This window comes from Lithobates pipiens, unplaced genomic scaffold (assembly GCF_037356315.1).
Source record: "Lithobates pipiens isolate NorthernLeopardFrog02 unplaced genomic scaffold, aLitPip1_a1.2 Scaffold_3, whole genome shotgun sequence".
In the NCBI taxonomy this organism is placed as follows: Eukaryota; Metazoa; Chordata; class Amphibia; order Anura; family Ranidae; genus Lithobates; species Lithobates pipiens.
In genome coordinates this window covers 101047756-101064723 of record NW_027507790.1, presented here as the reverse complement: position 1 = coordinate 101064723, position 16968 = coordinate 101047756, and the positions used below count along the sequence as shown (strand labels likewise).

The 16968-nt window shown below is 46.3% G+C and overlaps 2 protein-coding genes across 3 annotated transcripts in view; one reads left to right on the top strand and one right to left on the bottom strand.

Annotated features, from left to right (window-relative positions):
• Positions 1-14224, bottom strand: part of OSBP2 (oxysterol binding protein 2) — a 399907-nt gene extending 385683 nt beyond the window's left edge. Inside the window, exon 1 of the mRNA XM_077462100.1 lies at positions 13946-14224. Coding sequence (XP_077318226.1) covers positions 13946-14094 — 149 coding nt within the window. The 5' untranslated portion in view covers positions 14095-14224. The remainder of the gene's footprint in view (positions 1-13945) is intronic.
• Position 14225: 1 nt separating this feature from the next.
• The window catches only part of DUSP18 (dual specificity phosphatase 18), a 36938-nt gene continuing 34195 nt past the window's right edge, over positions 14226-16968 (top strand). The window contains exon 1 of one of the 2 annotated variants that reach the window (XM_077462104.1): positions 14226-14342. The gene's annotated coding sequence lies outside the window, so the exon portion shown is untranslated. The remainder of the gene's footprint in view (positions 14343-16968) is intronic. The other variant, XM_077462105.1, reaches the window with a different exon arrangement.

Genomic DNA, 16968 nt, shown 5'->3' with positions numbered 1-16968 from the left:
AATTATGAACAGTTCCAAATGCCAGTCAATATTGGCACAAAACCTTCAGGCTTCTGCTAGAAAGCTGAACATGAAGAGGAACTTCATCTTTCAGCATGACACTGACCCAAAGCATACATCCAAAAGCAACAAAGGAATGGCTTCACCAGAAGATGATTAAAGTTTTGGCATGGCCCAACCAGAGCTCAGACCTGAATCCCATTGAAAATCTGTGGGGTGATCTGATTCTGTGTCTCTGATGTCTTTGTGCAAGAAGAATTTTTAAACGGTCTTCAATAAAAGGGGTTAACAGAGTGCGGCCATCCAGCCTTTTTTTTTTTCCGATTAATTCCTACATGCAGTGCCAGCACCTGTTTCCATCAGCAGGTGGGATGCATTATGAGATGTCTGCCTAGAGCAGTGTTCTTTTGTTGTATGTACACTTCAAACTGGATGATTGAATCTGTTCGGATATCGCTGTTTTACTTACCTGACTGCTTATACTAAATAGAAAACCTTCATTTTGTTTGCAAATAGAATCTTTAATAACTACCAGCAAGAATAAGTCCTTATGTTTAAAGCGCATCTGTCATTTCAGATCCATTATGGCAGTGCCTGTTAGCGGGCATCTACTCACCTGCTGCCGCCATGTCCTCCACCTTGTTGCGTCACTGCCACATCACCAGCCACCCCATTAAATTGAATGGGACTGTTGGTGAGTCAACAGCGGGTCAGAGGAGGAGCCGCTGAGGGACAGAGATGACAGTTGCTCTTTAGAAATCATGATGATTTAAATCAAGCTTTTTTACTAATGATTTATCTTGACTTGATTTAAATCAAATCCACCCTGGCCCCTGACTGGCCTATCCCGTGTCTTTATCCTATATAGCTACCTACAGTAAATCTTCGTACACTCACGCCTTTCTCTTCCACCCTCCTACAGTTTTACCTGTGCGAAAGACTTGTCAAATGCTACTCACAACTGCCAGGAAAATAATACTCCTGGGGCTCGTACACCTGCAGATTGGGCCACCAGAGACTTCATCTTAGCGACAAGCAGTCTGATTTACAGCAGATTTGCCCATCTACAGTAATGGGCAAATACAACAGATGCCAACTACAGTTATCCTGTGGGCACAGAAGAAATGATTGTGTGAACGCACGGATGCGGCTCTTGAATAAACATAGCTGTTATCCACGCTGGGTGACATCCCAGGGGATAAATAGACTGGAAAGTTGGTAGTGCACCATAAACACTCATTCTAATTGCAATATTCCAACTCTAAAGCAAATAATTGCTCCATGACAACAACAGACATCCTTGAAGCACAGGCTCTGGATATTTGTCTTGGCAGCGTTGTGTTTGACAATGTCTTTCTAAATATTCAGCTTAATTACTCAATGACTTCTTTAAAAAATCGCTGGCTATCACATTTATGATTTTTGGACAAATTAAACTGCTGTGATAAGTCACATAGCCTGCCGAAAAAGGACTAAAAAAAGAACCTTCAAGACTGTAAGATGTTGGAGCTCTGACCGCATGAAAATTGTGTTACATAGCTATGATGGGTGGTCACGGGACAACAATAGTGACATCAATGGTATAAAATTAAAATGAAAAAAAAAAATAAGTATTAGACCCTTTGCACACGGGACCATGTACATGTTTTGTGCCCCTCCCAGCATTTTAATATGCCCTGAGAAAGCAGCGATTTGGAAGTGGATGCAGCCTAAGAAATCTGTGGCAGACTGCAACTGAATGGAGCGGATTGCTGTACCAAATTGTACCTACTTTAGGGCCCTAGACATTTATAGACGAATGCCTGCAATGCGGATCTTTTGAAATTAAAATGCTGGGAGGGACAACCTCCGCTTGATGGCTCCTCTGTGCGCAAGAGGCCTTTAAAAACTCTGGCACACCATTGATAAGATGTCTAAACCGCAGGCCCAGCAGGACCTTCAAGTGTGCTTTTTTCTTCAAAAAAAAAATTTAGTAGCCCTATAAGCCTATACAACATCAGTTCCAAGCTGCCAGCAGTCAGCTGGTCTGCAGATGGACCTCTTTTATATCTGCGTACTGCATTACAAGGCACGTTCTTATGAGGATTTAATTAGGTATGGGTGAGACGAGTGGTGAACCTTGCCAGCATTGAGTCTGCACATCCCAGATCCTTCTTTGGGACTCAGTGTGAAGCTTCCAGCTTCTAAGGAAAAGAGGTGGGACAATGACTGGACCTCAGATGGTGTCTGTCACTAGGCAGGGGCAGGCAGATACTAAAATGGCCTTGTAGTTTCTGAGGAACGGGGTGCAACATTGAACCCCTTCGATCCGCACTCCTGCCTCATGCTTGACCAAAGCTGGTCTTGCAGCTTCCAGGATCATCCGGAAGAACAGAATAGCATTACAAGTCACAAAGCCGATGATGGGTATAATCCACTAGATATTGGCACTATGAATTGAACAAACCCTGCCATGTCTGCCTTATGCTAGGGTGACCAGACATCCCCAGTTTCCGGGGACAGGCACACTGTCCCTGGACCAAGTTTTTCCCCAGATTGGATTTGAACAGGGACTGGGGCAATTTCAAAGGCAGTCAGTGCAGGATAAAAAAAAAAATAAAAATTATATAAAATCAGAATTACACACCTCTGCTCCGCCACTACTACTAAATTAGGGGGTTGTTTCTCCCCCCCCCCCCCATTATCTGTGCCCCGTTCTGATGATCATGTGCTGGTCGGAGCAAAGGGAATATTTCTTCAGTTTCGGGCGCATGCCCATTCAGCTCTGCTCGCATGTTCTTGTGCCTTGGCTCAAGTCCCGGCCAGCCGCCTGCCTGCTTATCTCCTTGCCTTCCCTGGCGGCGTGATCTTCCTTGAGAGCAAGACTTGACATGCTGTGAGGCGGGTGGCAGCGGCGATGGGCAGAGAGTCACTGACTGGCGCCATTATCAGTATTAAAAAAAAAAAAAAAAAAACGTCCCCGGATTTCATTTTAAAAATCTGGTTACCTTATCTTATGCAGTGATTTTATTCACAACCTACAGCAGCTGCCTGTGCCTTGTCTATGGAAAAGTTGCTTTATGGCCAATAGCCAATATTTCTCTGACAAAAAGGAGAAAAAATTTGGTACTAATTTGGTATTACTTGAGTTAAAACAAGAATTGAATATAGGTACTGTATAGTTACCCTTCAGTTTGCCTTCACCAATAACAACTACATGTACAGACCGATAGGTTACATGATATATAAATATTTTTTAATTACATATATGTATGATCTTTGAGCATTCCAAATAGTGTACTGAATGTATTTTCTCTGTAAAATCTCAAGTAAATAAATAATAAAAATAAATAAATAAATAAAAAAAAAAAAAAAAAAAAAAAAAGGAAGAAGAAGGAAACATTAAAGAGGAAGTAAACCCTGATGAGTTTACTTCCTCTTTCATTCCCTGCAAAGGCAAAGCGTAATGGACTACTATGCATCGCATAGTAGCCCATTATGTGTCACTTACCTGACACAGGAGCCAGCGAAGTCACCGCTGTCCCCTGTAGTCCGCCGCATCCATCTTGTTGGTGGGGTCTCGCAGCTCCGCCGCTGTCATTCGGCGAAGCCGCGATGACGTCACTCCCGCGCATGCGCACGGGAGCCGACACGCACGGCAGCTCCGTCGCGGAGAATGCCGCGCTCAGTGCGCCTGCGCGCCGCTGTCTACGGCGCATGCGCCGTAGACAGCGGTGCCCATTCTCGGGCAAATATCTCCTAAACCATATAGGTTTAGGAGATATTGCTTGGACCTACAGGTAAGCCTTAATCTAGGCTTACCTGTAGGTCAAAGTGGTTTGTAAGGGTTTACAACCACTTTAACCAGTGCAATGTTTTTAAAACTGTAGTGTAGTAGACAAATACATCAACAACTAGATCCTTGCTGGCATAATTGCACTGTGCACGGCTAACAGTGGCACCACGTATACGGTAACTGTTCATGAAGAAAAAGCCAGCAAAAAAAATAAACCTAAAAAAAATAAAAAATAAAAATAAATAGGTGATAATAATAATAATAATAATAATAATAATAATAATAATATATAACTTGGTCATCAAAAATAAAAAGAGAATACACCAAAATACGTCAAAATGATCAATAGATCCAGAGTTAGACAGATGAAGATATTAGTGAATTGTTTTTTCTTTTTCTCTCTCTCTCTCTCTCTCTCTCTAAGAAACAAGCTTGACCTGCACTATAGAATGGGCCTCCAATTACAATAAAGGACCAAGAGGAAAGAAGCATGGTCAGGGCCACAATCAATGTTAAGCTTCATTAAAGTGTTACTAAACCCACAACAGTAAAAATCAGTCTGTATATGCAGTAAAGCATGCTTGTTATACTCACTGTGGAACCTAAGGGGTTAATCCTTTGCATTGTGTATAAATGCTGTTTGATCCTGTCTTCTTTGATCCTCCCCTTCTTTCACTGTCTCCAAAAAATAACCTGACATTTACAGAGCCAGTGGATGGACTGCACGTGCTCAATTTGGTGTGTATCGCTAGAGTTTTTTTCCCTTTCTTGGGAGAGTACATGTGATCAGCACAGGGCCAATCAGCACTGTCCAGACCGGGGGTTCAGGGAGAATGAAAACTCCTCCTACAAGCTTTAGGGCCGGTTCACACAGCGAGGCGATGCGACACGACTCGCCTCGCTCCCGCAAGTCGCCCCCGTTCTGTACAATGGAACCGTTCTGAGAGGAGCGACTCGAGTCGCTCCGACTCAGAAAAAAGGTTCCTGTACTACTTCTGGGCGACTTCGGAGGCGACTTGCATTGACTTCTATACAGAAGTCCTCTGCAAGTCGCCGCTGAGGTCCCCGCAGGTCGCGGCGAGGCAAGTCGGAGACGCCTCGCCGCGCCTCGCTGTGTGAACCGGCCCTTACTAGGAACTGATAAGAGTCACAAGGCCACTATATACTGCCGATTAGAAAAGGGATTTAGCCATTATATTTACTAAAATAATTGTATTTCCATGTTCTGTGTACTGTGGGGGACCAGAGATAGTGAATGCAGGGTCCTGGGAGTAGTAACACATTAACTAAAGAGATGAACTGCAAAAGGAATTACTTTAAACTGGTTATACTGCATAACACAAATTTAAAGGGATTCTTATCCAAATGCTAGTTACCTAGCTTTAATGCTGACACACTGACCTTAAAACAGATGTAAGGCCAAAGCATTATTAGCCATACTTCTCTTGTGGGTCATAGAAGTGCTTTTACTTGTGCTCTTCTGTGACCCAGAACCAGCTGACAGTGGGCTATAGCCCTCTGCCGCCACAGAGCCACTCCAAGCTCTGGAAGGATCCCAACCATATTGTTGGGATCCACCCATTACTCAGCTGAGAAGCTCCAGCCAGCTCCAGAGATGACCAAGAACTGAGGCTCCATTCACAACTCTGCGTTCCGAATCACAGGCAGAATCACTGCGATTCTGCCCACGATTCGCTATAGCGGCAAATCGCGGGATGCCCATGCCCAAACGTGGCGCAATTTTCCCACGATACACCGGGCAACAATCGAGGTAAAAATCACATGAACACGCATTTTGGCACTCATTTACATCATGAACGTTTTGGTCAGTGACTGAAAGTATTGAAGCAAAACACAGCCAGGCAACTAACATTTAGGCTGCATTCACACCTGAGCATTTCAAAGTTGTGTGTTTTTACGGCAATTTTGTACAGGTCACCAATGTAAAAAGCAGAAAAATGCCTGTAATATGCCCTAAAGAAGCTCATGTTCTATTTTGAGCTTAAAGCAGAGTTCCACCCAAAAATGGAACTTCTACTTTTTAGATTCCTCCCACCCTCCAGTGTCACATTTGGCACCTATCAGGGGGTCCATCACCCCCCTGCTGTCTTCTGGGAGACACACAGGTCCCGGAAGACAGCAGGGACCAGTGAGGACGGGCAGAGCGACTCGCACATGCGCAGTAGGTAACCAGGCTGTGAAGCCGCAAGGTTTCACTTCCCGATTCCCTTACTGAAGATGGCGGCACCTCCACCCGAGAGCTGAGGGACAGACCTGCTTTGGGTGAGGACATCACGGGCGCCCTGGACAGGTAAATGTCCTTATTTTAAAAGTGAGCAGCTGCAGCATTTGTAGCTGCTGACTTAAAAAAATAATAATAATAATAATAAATTGGGCAGAACTCCGCTTTAAGGTGTTTTTTCAGGCGTTTTTCTTCAGGTGACAAAACCCTCAGATTTTGGGATTTTGCTTGTTGTGCGTCTTTTCAGGCTTTTTAAGAGATGACAACACTCAGGTGTGAATGTAGCCCTTAAAGAAGGTGGCCAGCAATGGCAGCCCCATACTTCACTCATGACTGCATGACCTTGAAATCTTCAACCCTTTCTGGTGAAAGTATTTTTATTGTGCCCCAAGCTTCCTACCTGGGAGAGTCCTCCGACCCAAATGGTCTTATCTGAGCTGCTCTGAACACAATATTTTCAGGGGTGTTGGGTACTGGGGTGCAGGTTCGCAGCTCTCCCACTGCAGGATGAAAACATTAAAACCGACGGTCTTCAGTTATTTCAGGTCATGCTGCTTTTTTGGAGTACAGATCTCCCTTAACACTAAAAAATGTGGAGGAAAAAAAAAAAAAAAAAAACAGGCAGAGCTAAATGTAAAATAAAAAAAATGCAGTAGATTACCACCACCAACGAGCTATATTTTAACCACAATAGTACCGTTATACGTTTTAAAATGGCTGCGTATCCATTTTGATGGGCTCTGTGCATTTTGCCTGTGATCTGCCCTGTATGATCGTGATGTCATCAGACAGGGCAGATCACAGGCAAAATGCAGAGCCCATCAGAATGGCTTTATGCCTTGTGATTGCTGTGATGGCCAATCACAACAATCATATATGTACACACAAATCTGTTTACAATTGAGAGCCCTCTCCTTCTGATCGGAGGAAGAACAATCTCATAAAGTTTGTGCAGCAGACTCAAGGTGGGTGGGGGAGCAGCAGACTCAAGGTGGGTGGGAGGGTTATTTTATTTGTGTTTTTTTTTTAACCCATTTAAGTCCCCTCCATTCATCCAAATGTGAGCAGTACATCTTATCTCCATTCTGTCTCTGACCTGTATGTTAAAAGTAGTAATGCAATCTATGCATGAAATAAAAAACCTTCAGTGTGCAGCTTCCCCTGCAGCCCCCAATACTTACCCAAGCCTGATCCAGAGCAGCCCAGAGCCTCCTCTTCTCAGGTCCCTCTTCAGTGCTCCTGGCTACTCCCCCCTGTTGAGTGCCCCCCATAGCAAGCAGCTCGCTATGGGGGCACCTGAGCTAAAGCACTCAGACACAGAGCCGCAGTTCGGCCCCACCCTCTCTCTCCCCTGATTGGCTAATTGACTTTGATTGACAGCAGCGGGAGCCAATGGTGCTGCTGTGTCTCAGCCAATCAGGAGGGAAAGTCCCAAACGGTCGAGGTATTCGTGTACATTGCTGGATAGAGATGGGGCTCAAGTATTAGGGTGGCTGCTACACGCAGAAGGCTTTTTATCTTAATGCATAGAATGAATTAGGATAAAAAAAAAAAAAAACCTGACTTTACAACCACTTTAATCCCCTCCTCTTCATCCATCTACTGTATGCGACCTGCCCATTACACCCTTCACCCCTCCTTCCTCTGTGTATGGCTTGTATAAAAATGATATTCTATATCTAGTACACCACCAAGCTCCGTATTTTAACTACCGTATATACTCGAGTATAAGCCGAGATTTTCAGCCTCTTTTTTGAGGCTGAAAGTGCCCCCCTCGGCTTATACTCGAGTCATCGCTGTCTGCCCGCTCGATCAGCGTGTCGAGCAGACAGACAGCGGCCATTCTATTCAAAAGCCGCGCCTCCGGCTCCGCCTTCGCCTGTGATAGGCGGAACACTGAATTTCCCAGCAGCCTGTGTTCCGCCTATCACGGACATCGTATCATCCTCGTACTACGGACGAGGATGATACGACGTCTGTGATAGGCGGAACACAGGCTGCTGGGAAATTCAGTGTTCCGCCTATCACAGGCGAAGGCGGCGGCGCAGCTTTTGAACTTTACAATGGCCGCCGACGAAGAGGGCACGGGACGGAGGCAAGGGAAGGCACGGCACGGGACGGGACGGGACGGCGGCGGCAAGGCACGGCACGACACGGGACGGATGCAAGGAGGCAAGTCACGGCACGGGACGGAGGCAAGGAGGCAAGGCACGGGACGGAGGCTCGGGACAAAGGTAGGCTGGACACACACACACACACACACACACACACACACAGGGATGGATGGATGGATGGATGGAGACACACACACAAACAGGGATGGATGGATGGATGGAGACACACACACACAGGGATGGATGGATGGATGGATGGAGACACACACACACAGGGATGGATGGATGGATGGACACACACACACACAGGGATGGATGGACGGACACACAGGGATGGACGGACACACAGGGATGGACGGACACACAGGGATGGACGGACACACAGGGATGGACGGACACACACACAGGGATGGACAGGCATGTCTCACCCTCGGCTTATACACGAGTCAATAAGTTTGCCAGTTTTTTTGGGGGTAAATTGGGGGCCTCGGCTTATATTCGGGTCGGCCTATACTCGAGTATATACGGTACTTCAATAGCAGCAGGTTTCTTCATTGTCAAAAAACTGGCAAAAAGTGAGCAAGTCAAACTATTAAAGCACCCAAAACTGGTCTGGTAATGAATGGGTAGTACTAGCTGGCACTCAAGTGGTTAAAGTTGACAAATCTTCAGAATCCAGGACTGTCCCTAGAAATAGAGATCCAGTCTACATAAAAAAAAAAAAAGAAAAAAAATGTAGCCCTAGTACGACAAATGAATGTAAAGCCATGGAGGCATAAAACAGACAAGGTCAATTTAAATGCAATGCATGAGTTTTGGTAAAAAGCCTAATTGATATTTTATGTACTAAAGTGCTGCATAAACTGCTGCCGCTATATTAATCCTGTATGATAACAATTAATATTAAATTAAAAGCAGATCCAGTTTTAGCAGATCATAAATTTTTTTATTTTTTTTTTGGATGTGTCATAAGGCAGCTCATGTGCTCAGGCACAGCGAACTACCAAATATTACCGATTTGTTCTGGCCTTCTACTGTTGAAATACAAAGGCTGCAATGAACCTACATGACATATTAATGGTTTCCTTAACCTGCGTTTTCATGTCATTGAGTAAGCAGTCATGCGTTATCACTTGCATTGTGCTTTGATGAGCTATTGTGCTTCAGTTTTATTGTTCGTTTTATGTTCTCTTTTCTAAAGACAATACTGTATTCTATCCAGGTTATTAATTATGAAGCAGGCACCAAACACTTTTATTGGCGACATTGGTAGTTACTGCACTTTTGCCTGAACTGTGCTGATGGATTTTTTTGAGATACGCCATGACCAAACAAGGTCCTAATGCCCCCCTTCCCAACCAGCCGCCGCAGCTTTACTGCGGCAAGTTGGCTCACCTGGGCGAAACGACATAGCTGTCCATCAGTTCACCTTTTGACCACTAGGGGGCACAGGCGCACCACCGGAGGTGCATGCACGTGCTCACAACGCTATGCCGGAGCCGATGTGCGTACCTGGCGGTCTTGATGACCGCCGGCACCTGCAATCACTCCAGAGACAGAACGGAGATCTGTCAATGTAAACAGACAGATCTCCATGCTGTCAAGGTGAGGAGGGAGATCTGTTGTTCATACTAAGTATGAACAACAGATCACTCTCCTCACCCAGGCAATCCCCCCCCACAGAATCCCTCCGTTGGGACCACAAGTAACCCCTTGATCGCCCCTAGTGTTAACCCCTTCCCTGCCAGTGACATTTACACAGAAATCAATGCATTTTTATAGCACAGATCGCTGTATAAATGCCAATGGTCCCAAAAATTTATCAAAAGTGTCCGATCTGTCCACCATATAGTCGCAGTCCCAATGAAAATCAGGGACAGCCTCCCGGCAGTTAGCGTCTGCAGTTGGCAGTTAGCGTCCGCTCTGTAGCCGTCTTTCGGCTATAGGGCGGGAGCGAAGCGGTTATTTTGTAGAAGCTATAAATTTTGCGTAAACCACTCAATATACGCTTATTGTGATTTTTATTACCAAAAATTACGAAGAATACATATTGGCCTAAACTGAGGGGGGAAAAAAAAAAGTGCATCAATTTTGTTTGGGTACAACACACAATCGTGCAATTGTCAGTTATAGCAACGCAGTGACGCAAAAAATGGCCTGGTCATCGAGCAGCCAAATCTTTTGGCGCTGAAGTGGTTAAAGCAATATGCACCCACATACGAATTAATGCAGATCTGTCATATTTAGGTGTAAGAAAAGTGGAAGAAGTAGACATTCCTATTTTTTTTTGGGGGGGGGGGGGGGGAATTGTCAGGCAGATCTGAGCAGAACAGGCATTTGAAAGGACCCAAAGACAGCTTACAGTTAATAAATGACAGTAACCATAGCAATCCCAGAACTTCTGCTGTGTGTACCTGTTACAGATCTCTCATTCACTGAAAGGATCATATGAATGAATGAATGAAATACTTGTATAGCGCACAATGCGAACTGAATCGCCTCTAGGCGCTGGATCATAAAGCAGTATTAAACCCAGAACCAATAATGTCATATTTCAGCTTACCAGTCATTAGATGTGGTGGCTGCATTAGTGCTCTTATTAGGCTTTGCCAACACACCTCCTGCATTAGGGTGCCTACAATCTGGATGGAGGTGCAACAGAGACACCTTTGGACAGCAGAACTGTCAGTCTGGAGGGAGGGTATCATTAGATGCACTAGCAGATTTAGATACACTAACAAATTGAAACCAAACTATAGCTAACACTTTATAAGCAGTTACAGCAATAGTTTTGTTCCTTTTGGGATAAATGTTTTTCTTGAGTAAATAAACAATGACAATTGTAAGCCATGGGATTTGGAACTGTCAAATTGCATGACAAGTACGCACCAGTGTGATCGGGGGCTTAGCAACATTAAAACTTTTACCGTTTAAATGACAAATACAAATCTACCATTATAAACCAATGTCACCTCACTTATCACATCTGCCCAGCCACCACTCCCCTCAATTAAATCACCTACCCCTCCGTCACCACAACATATGCTGCCTGTCCAGCCATAGGGGTTGATTTCCGGGAAAAAAAAATGGAAAATGCAAAATCTGGTGCAGCCAATCAGCTTCTTCAACTAGGCATTGACAATAAAACTTGGAAGCTAACTGGTTTCTATGCACAGCTGCACCATATTTAGCACCCTCCAGTTTTAGTAAATCAACCCCATTGTGTCACCAGTCTGCTCTCTCTCCTATCACCTTGTCATCTGCCAACTTGCTAGTCATAAGGATGAATTCTGCCCACCTACCCAATCACAGAATAGATGCTGCTTATCCATCCATCACCACACTAAATGTGACCTACCTATATACCTGTCCACCATCCACCTAGCTATCCATATGTCATGTCAATGTCCTCCTGTCATGTCACCACACATCATTTGCTGGTCACTTGCAGCCTGCCCATCTGCTGGTCCAGTGGATGGAATCTGCCCACCTACCTAATCACAGAGTCAGATGTAACCTACCTATTGATATGCCATGTCAATCTACCTGCCTGCCCACCTGTCATGTCCCCAAACTTCAAATGTTCTCTGGCCACATGCTGCCTGTCCATCTGCAGGTATAGAGGAAGAATTTTGCCCACCTACCTGATCGCAAAGCATGGGGCTGCTTGTCCTTCCATAAGGTCTACGTACAGGCCTGTCCACCATTCACCTACCTATCCATATACCATTGCATAAATATACTGCCTGCACAGCCATAGTGTCACCAGACTTTGTTTCCCTCTCCTATCACCTTGTCATCTGCCCACCCGTTGGTCTAGAGCAGGGATATGCAATAAGCGAACCTCCAGCTGTTGCAGAACTACAAGTCCCATGAGGTATAGCAAGACTCTGAAAGCCACAAGCATGACACGCAGAGGCAGAGGCATGATGGGACTTGTAGTTTTGCAACAGCTGGAGGTACGCTAATTGCATATCACCGGTCTAGAGCAATGTTTCTCAACGCCAGTCCTCAAGTACTCCCAACAGGTCATGTTTTCAGGCTGTTATTTTGCACAGGTGATTTGATCAGTTTCACTGCTTTAGTAAACACAATGGGGGGGGGGGGGGGTGCTTGATGAATGGAGTTGAGAAACATTGGTCTAGAGCAGTGGTTTTCAACCCTGTCCTCAGTTACCGCCAACAGGCCAAGTTTTGGGAATTTCTCTTAGGTTAAAAAGCTGTCCAAAATACCAAGCCATTGACTCTGCTTTAAAGCACCTGTGCAAGATAAAGGAACACCTGCAAACATGGCCTGTTGGGGTTACTTGTCTAGAGCAATGGTTCTCAACTCCTGTCCTCAGGACCCACTAACAGGCCAGGTTTGCAAGATAACTGAAATACATCACAGGTGATATAATTTGCTGCTCAGTGATTGCAGTATTCTAGTCTGCATCTCCCCAAGGTAATACTTAAAATCTGGCCTGTTAGTGGGTCCTGAGGACAGGAGTTGAGAATCACTGCTCTAGACCCTTGAGCAGGGATATGCAATTAGCGGACCTCCAGCTGTTGCAAAACTACAAGTCCCATCATGCCTCTGCCTCTGGGTGTCATGCTTGTGGCTTTCAGGGTCTTGCAGAACTACAAGTCCCATGAGGCATTGCAAGACTCTGACAACCACCACAAGCATGACACCCAGAGGCAGAGTCATGATGGGACTTGTAGTTTTGCAACAGCTGGAGGTACACTAATTGCGTATCCCTGGTCTAGAGGATGAATTTCTGATCACCTACCTAATCACAAAGAATGGATGCTGATTGTCCATCCATCACCACACTAAATGTAACCTACCTACCTGTCCACCTGTCATGAGGTCCCCACACGTAATTTGCTCTGTTGGCAAATGCTACCTGCCAATCTGCTGTTCAAGAGGAAGAAATCCACCACCTACCTAACCAATCAGAGCCAGAGGTGACCTTCCCACCTTGCTGTCCAACATCACCTACCTACCAATATGTCATGCCAATGTACCCCGTCTGTCCTCCTGTCATGTCACCACACATCATTTGCTCTTTGGTTACATGCTGCCTGTCCATCTACTGGTCTAGATTAAATCTGCCCACCTACCTAATCACAGAGTCAGATGCAACCGACCCATCTGGCTGTCCACTATCCACCTACCTGTCCACCTGTCATGTCGGCGGACCTTCCTTGCTCTCTGGTCACATGATGCCTGTCAATCTGCTGGTCTAATAGATGAAATCTGCCCACCTAACTAATCACAGAGCCAGATGTGACCTACCCACCTGGCTATCCACTATTCACCTACCTATCAATGAGCCATGTCAATGTACCCCTGCCTGTCCACCTGTCACGTAGGCAGACTTTCCTTGCTGCCTGTCCATCTGCTGGTCCAGAGGATGAAATCTGCCCACCTACCTGATCACAGAGCATGGGTGCTGCCTGCTCATCCACACGGACTACCTATAGGCTTGTGAACCATTCACCTACCTATCCATATAGTAGCATGTGAACCATTCACCTACCCATCCATATAGGACCTGTCCAGTCATAGTGTCAGAGTCTGCTCCCTCTCCTATCACCTTGCCTGCCTGCTGGTCCAGAGGATGAATTCTGCCCACCTACCTGATCACAGGGAATGGGTGCCCCCTGGCGACCTACCTCCACCATAGCAGACATGGTTGTCCTGTGTGATGATATAGTGAATGTCCCCTCTATGGGTGCCACCCTATGCCCAGAGCAGCCAGTGACCCCAGTTGAGTGGTGCCCTCCCCAGGCATTGTCAGCCCCAGTAATGAGCAGGGAGAGCACTTACCTGTAGTAGGAGAGCAGCCCATTGCTCAGCACGAACCATCTCCTCTGGTAACCCTTCAGGTAGTTGGTCCATTTGAAGAGCCATCCTTTGTAGGTGTCAGGGCCGGGGCTGGCAGGGGTGCCCGGGAGGACAGATCCTGAATTACTCATATCTGCGGGACCCGCCGGGCTGATCTGCGGGCAGGAGAGACAAGGCACGGCGGAGAACACTGACACCAGCCCGCTGGAGGAACAGCCACTATCCCCATAGACCACAGCTCCGGAGTGGGCGGGGACACGGCCGCACGACACGCCCCCCTCTCGGCGCGTGACAGCCAGAGGTACGGAACCAAAACAAACACGACCTCACGTGACTTAGCCCCGCTGGCGGGAAGAAGGGGGAGCCGTCACGTGATGCGGTGAGTGAGGATGGGTGGGCTCACCTGAGGATAGAAAGGAGACTCTAGTCTGCTAACCAGTCTACGGAATCTTCACATCGCTGGATCGGCCTACTCCCGCTAATGTTAGATCATTCATTGTGACCTTCCTGAGATACAGAGGGCTGTACTGCACCTCTATCACCCCTCAGACATCCTGGTTAGAATGCCAAGGTCTACATCAGTAACCAGGCCTGGACTGGGACACAAACAGGCCCAGGTACTTTGGACTGAGCAGCCAATTTTCCAGCAAGCACCTGTTCGGGACGGGACTGTAATGTTATGGGGTACCGCGATATAAAAGGGGACTGCACTGTAAAGGAAACGAATGATCACAGGGCCCCTACCAATCACAGCCCAACATTACAGGGCCCCTACCCTCACAGCCCAACATTACATGGCCCCTACCCTCACAGCCCAACATTACAGTGCCCCTACCAATCACAGCCCAACATTACAGTGCCCTCTACCATTCACAGGCCCACATTACAGCGCCCCTACCAATCAGCCCCAGTCACAGTGCCCCTACCAATCACAGCCCAACATTACAGGGCCCCTACCCTCACAGACCAACATTACAGGGCCCCTACCCTCACAGCCCAACATTACAGTGCCCCTACCAATCACAGCCCAACATTACAGTGCCCTCTACCATTCACAGGCCCACATTACAGCGCCCCTACCAATCACAGCCCCAGTCACAGTGCCGCTACCAATCACAGCCCCCGTCACAGTGCCCCTACCAATCACAGCCCCACATTACAGTGCCCCTAGCAATCACAGCCCCACATTACAGTGCCCCTACCAATTACAGTGTGCTCTACCAATCACAGCCCCACATTACAGTGCCCCTACCAATCACAGCCACACATTACAGTGCCCCTACCAATCACAGCCACACATTACAGTGTCCCTACCAATCACAGCCCCACATTAAGGGCCCCTACCAATCACAGCCCCACATTACAGTGCCCCTACCAATCACAGCCCCACATTACAGTGCCCCTACCAATCACAGCCCCACATTACAGTGTCCCTACCAATCACAGCCCCACATTACAGTGCCCCTACCAATCACAGCCCTACATTACAGTGCCCCTACCAATCACAGCCCCACATTACAGTGCCACTACCAATCACAGCCCCACATTACAGTGCCACTACCAATCACAGCCCCACATTAAGGGCCCCTACCAATCACAGCCCCACACTACAGTGCCCCTACCAATCCCAGCCCCCGTCACATTGCTCCTACCAATCGCAGCCCCACATTACAATGTCCCTACCAATCACAGCCTCACATTACAGTGCCCATACCAATCACAGCCCCACATTACAGTGCCCATACCAATCACAGCCCCACATTACAGTGCCCTCTACCAATCACAGCCCCATATTACAGTGCCCTTACCAATCACAGCTTCACATTACAGTGCCCCTACCAATCACAACCCCACATTACAGTTCCCCTTGCAGTCATGCCCCCTCCTTTGTCTCTGTAATCACAGTGGCCCCTTTTACTCTTTGCCTCAGCAAATGCTTTTTAATCTTTATCTTTCAATCAAGTCTCACTTAATCAATCTCTCTGAATTATTCTCTCTCTCAAATTGAGAGTGATTGAGAGAGAGATTAAAGTGGTGTTCCACCCCAAAAAATAAAAAATCATGAATGTGCCTAAAAAAAAAAAAAAATTGGAATTTTTTTTTTACTCCCCTCTAAATGTCTGTTGCTAGAGGATCCCTCGTAGTCTGCCTCCTTCAGTGCCTGGGCTCTTGATGTCACTTCCCCTTGTCACAGGAAGGTCTCAGCTCTGCCCCCTCCCTCTTGTCAATCATCTGGGACACATGACAGGTCCCAGATGATTTCGTGGCCCACCACGTGGCGCCGCTCGCGCATGTGCAGTGGGTGCCCGGCTGTGAAGGCACAGCCGGACACCCACAGTTACAATGCCGGCCCCCCCGAAACAGATGGGAGACGAGCGGGGCTTCGATCCCCGACATTGCTGGACCCTGGGACAGGTAAGTGTCCGATTATTAAAAGTCAGCAGCTGCAGTATTTGTAGCTGCTGACTTTTAATTTTTTATTATTTTTTTTATGTGGGAATCCCGCTTTAATTGAGAGATAGATTGATTGAGAGAATTAATCAATCTCTCTGAATTAATCTCTCTCTCAATCAAGCGCTCTCAATCATTCACAATCAATCTCTCTCTCAATCAATCATTTGCAATCAATTAATCTCTCTATTAATCTTTCTCCTAAAAAAAAAAATTACTTTGCGAGAATCCTGAGAAAATCGTGATTCTCATTTTGGCCCAAATCGTGCAGCTCTAGTATATACTATTAAAGGCGAGATATACTGTATATACTATTAAAGGGTGAATCTGGTAAATATCATCAGAGTCAGATCAAATTTTTTTATTTAAAAAAACAAACAATGTCTTTCTTCAAAAAAAATGTAATTTTAAGAACGTTCATTTGATTTTCTATTCGTTAGTGGGGTCAAATCAATTTTAATTTTCAACCACAGTGATGGGGAAATTTGGAAATAATAGAAAACTTCTTGGTCAAAGGAATTTTCAGACAGTATATGTGGTTTTCGTTCAGAAAT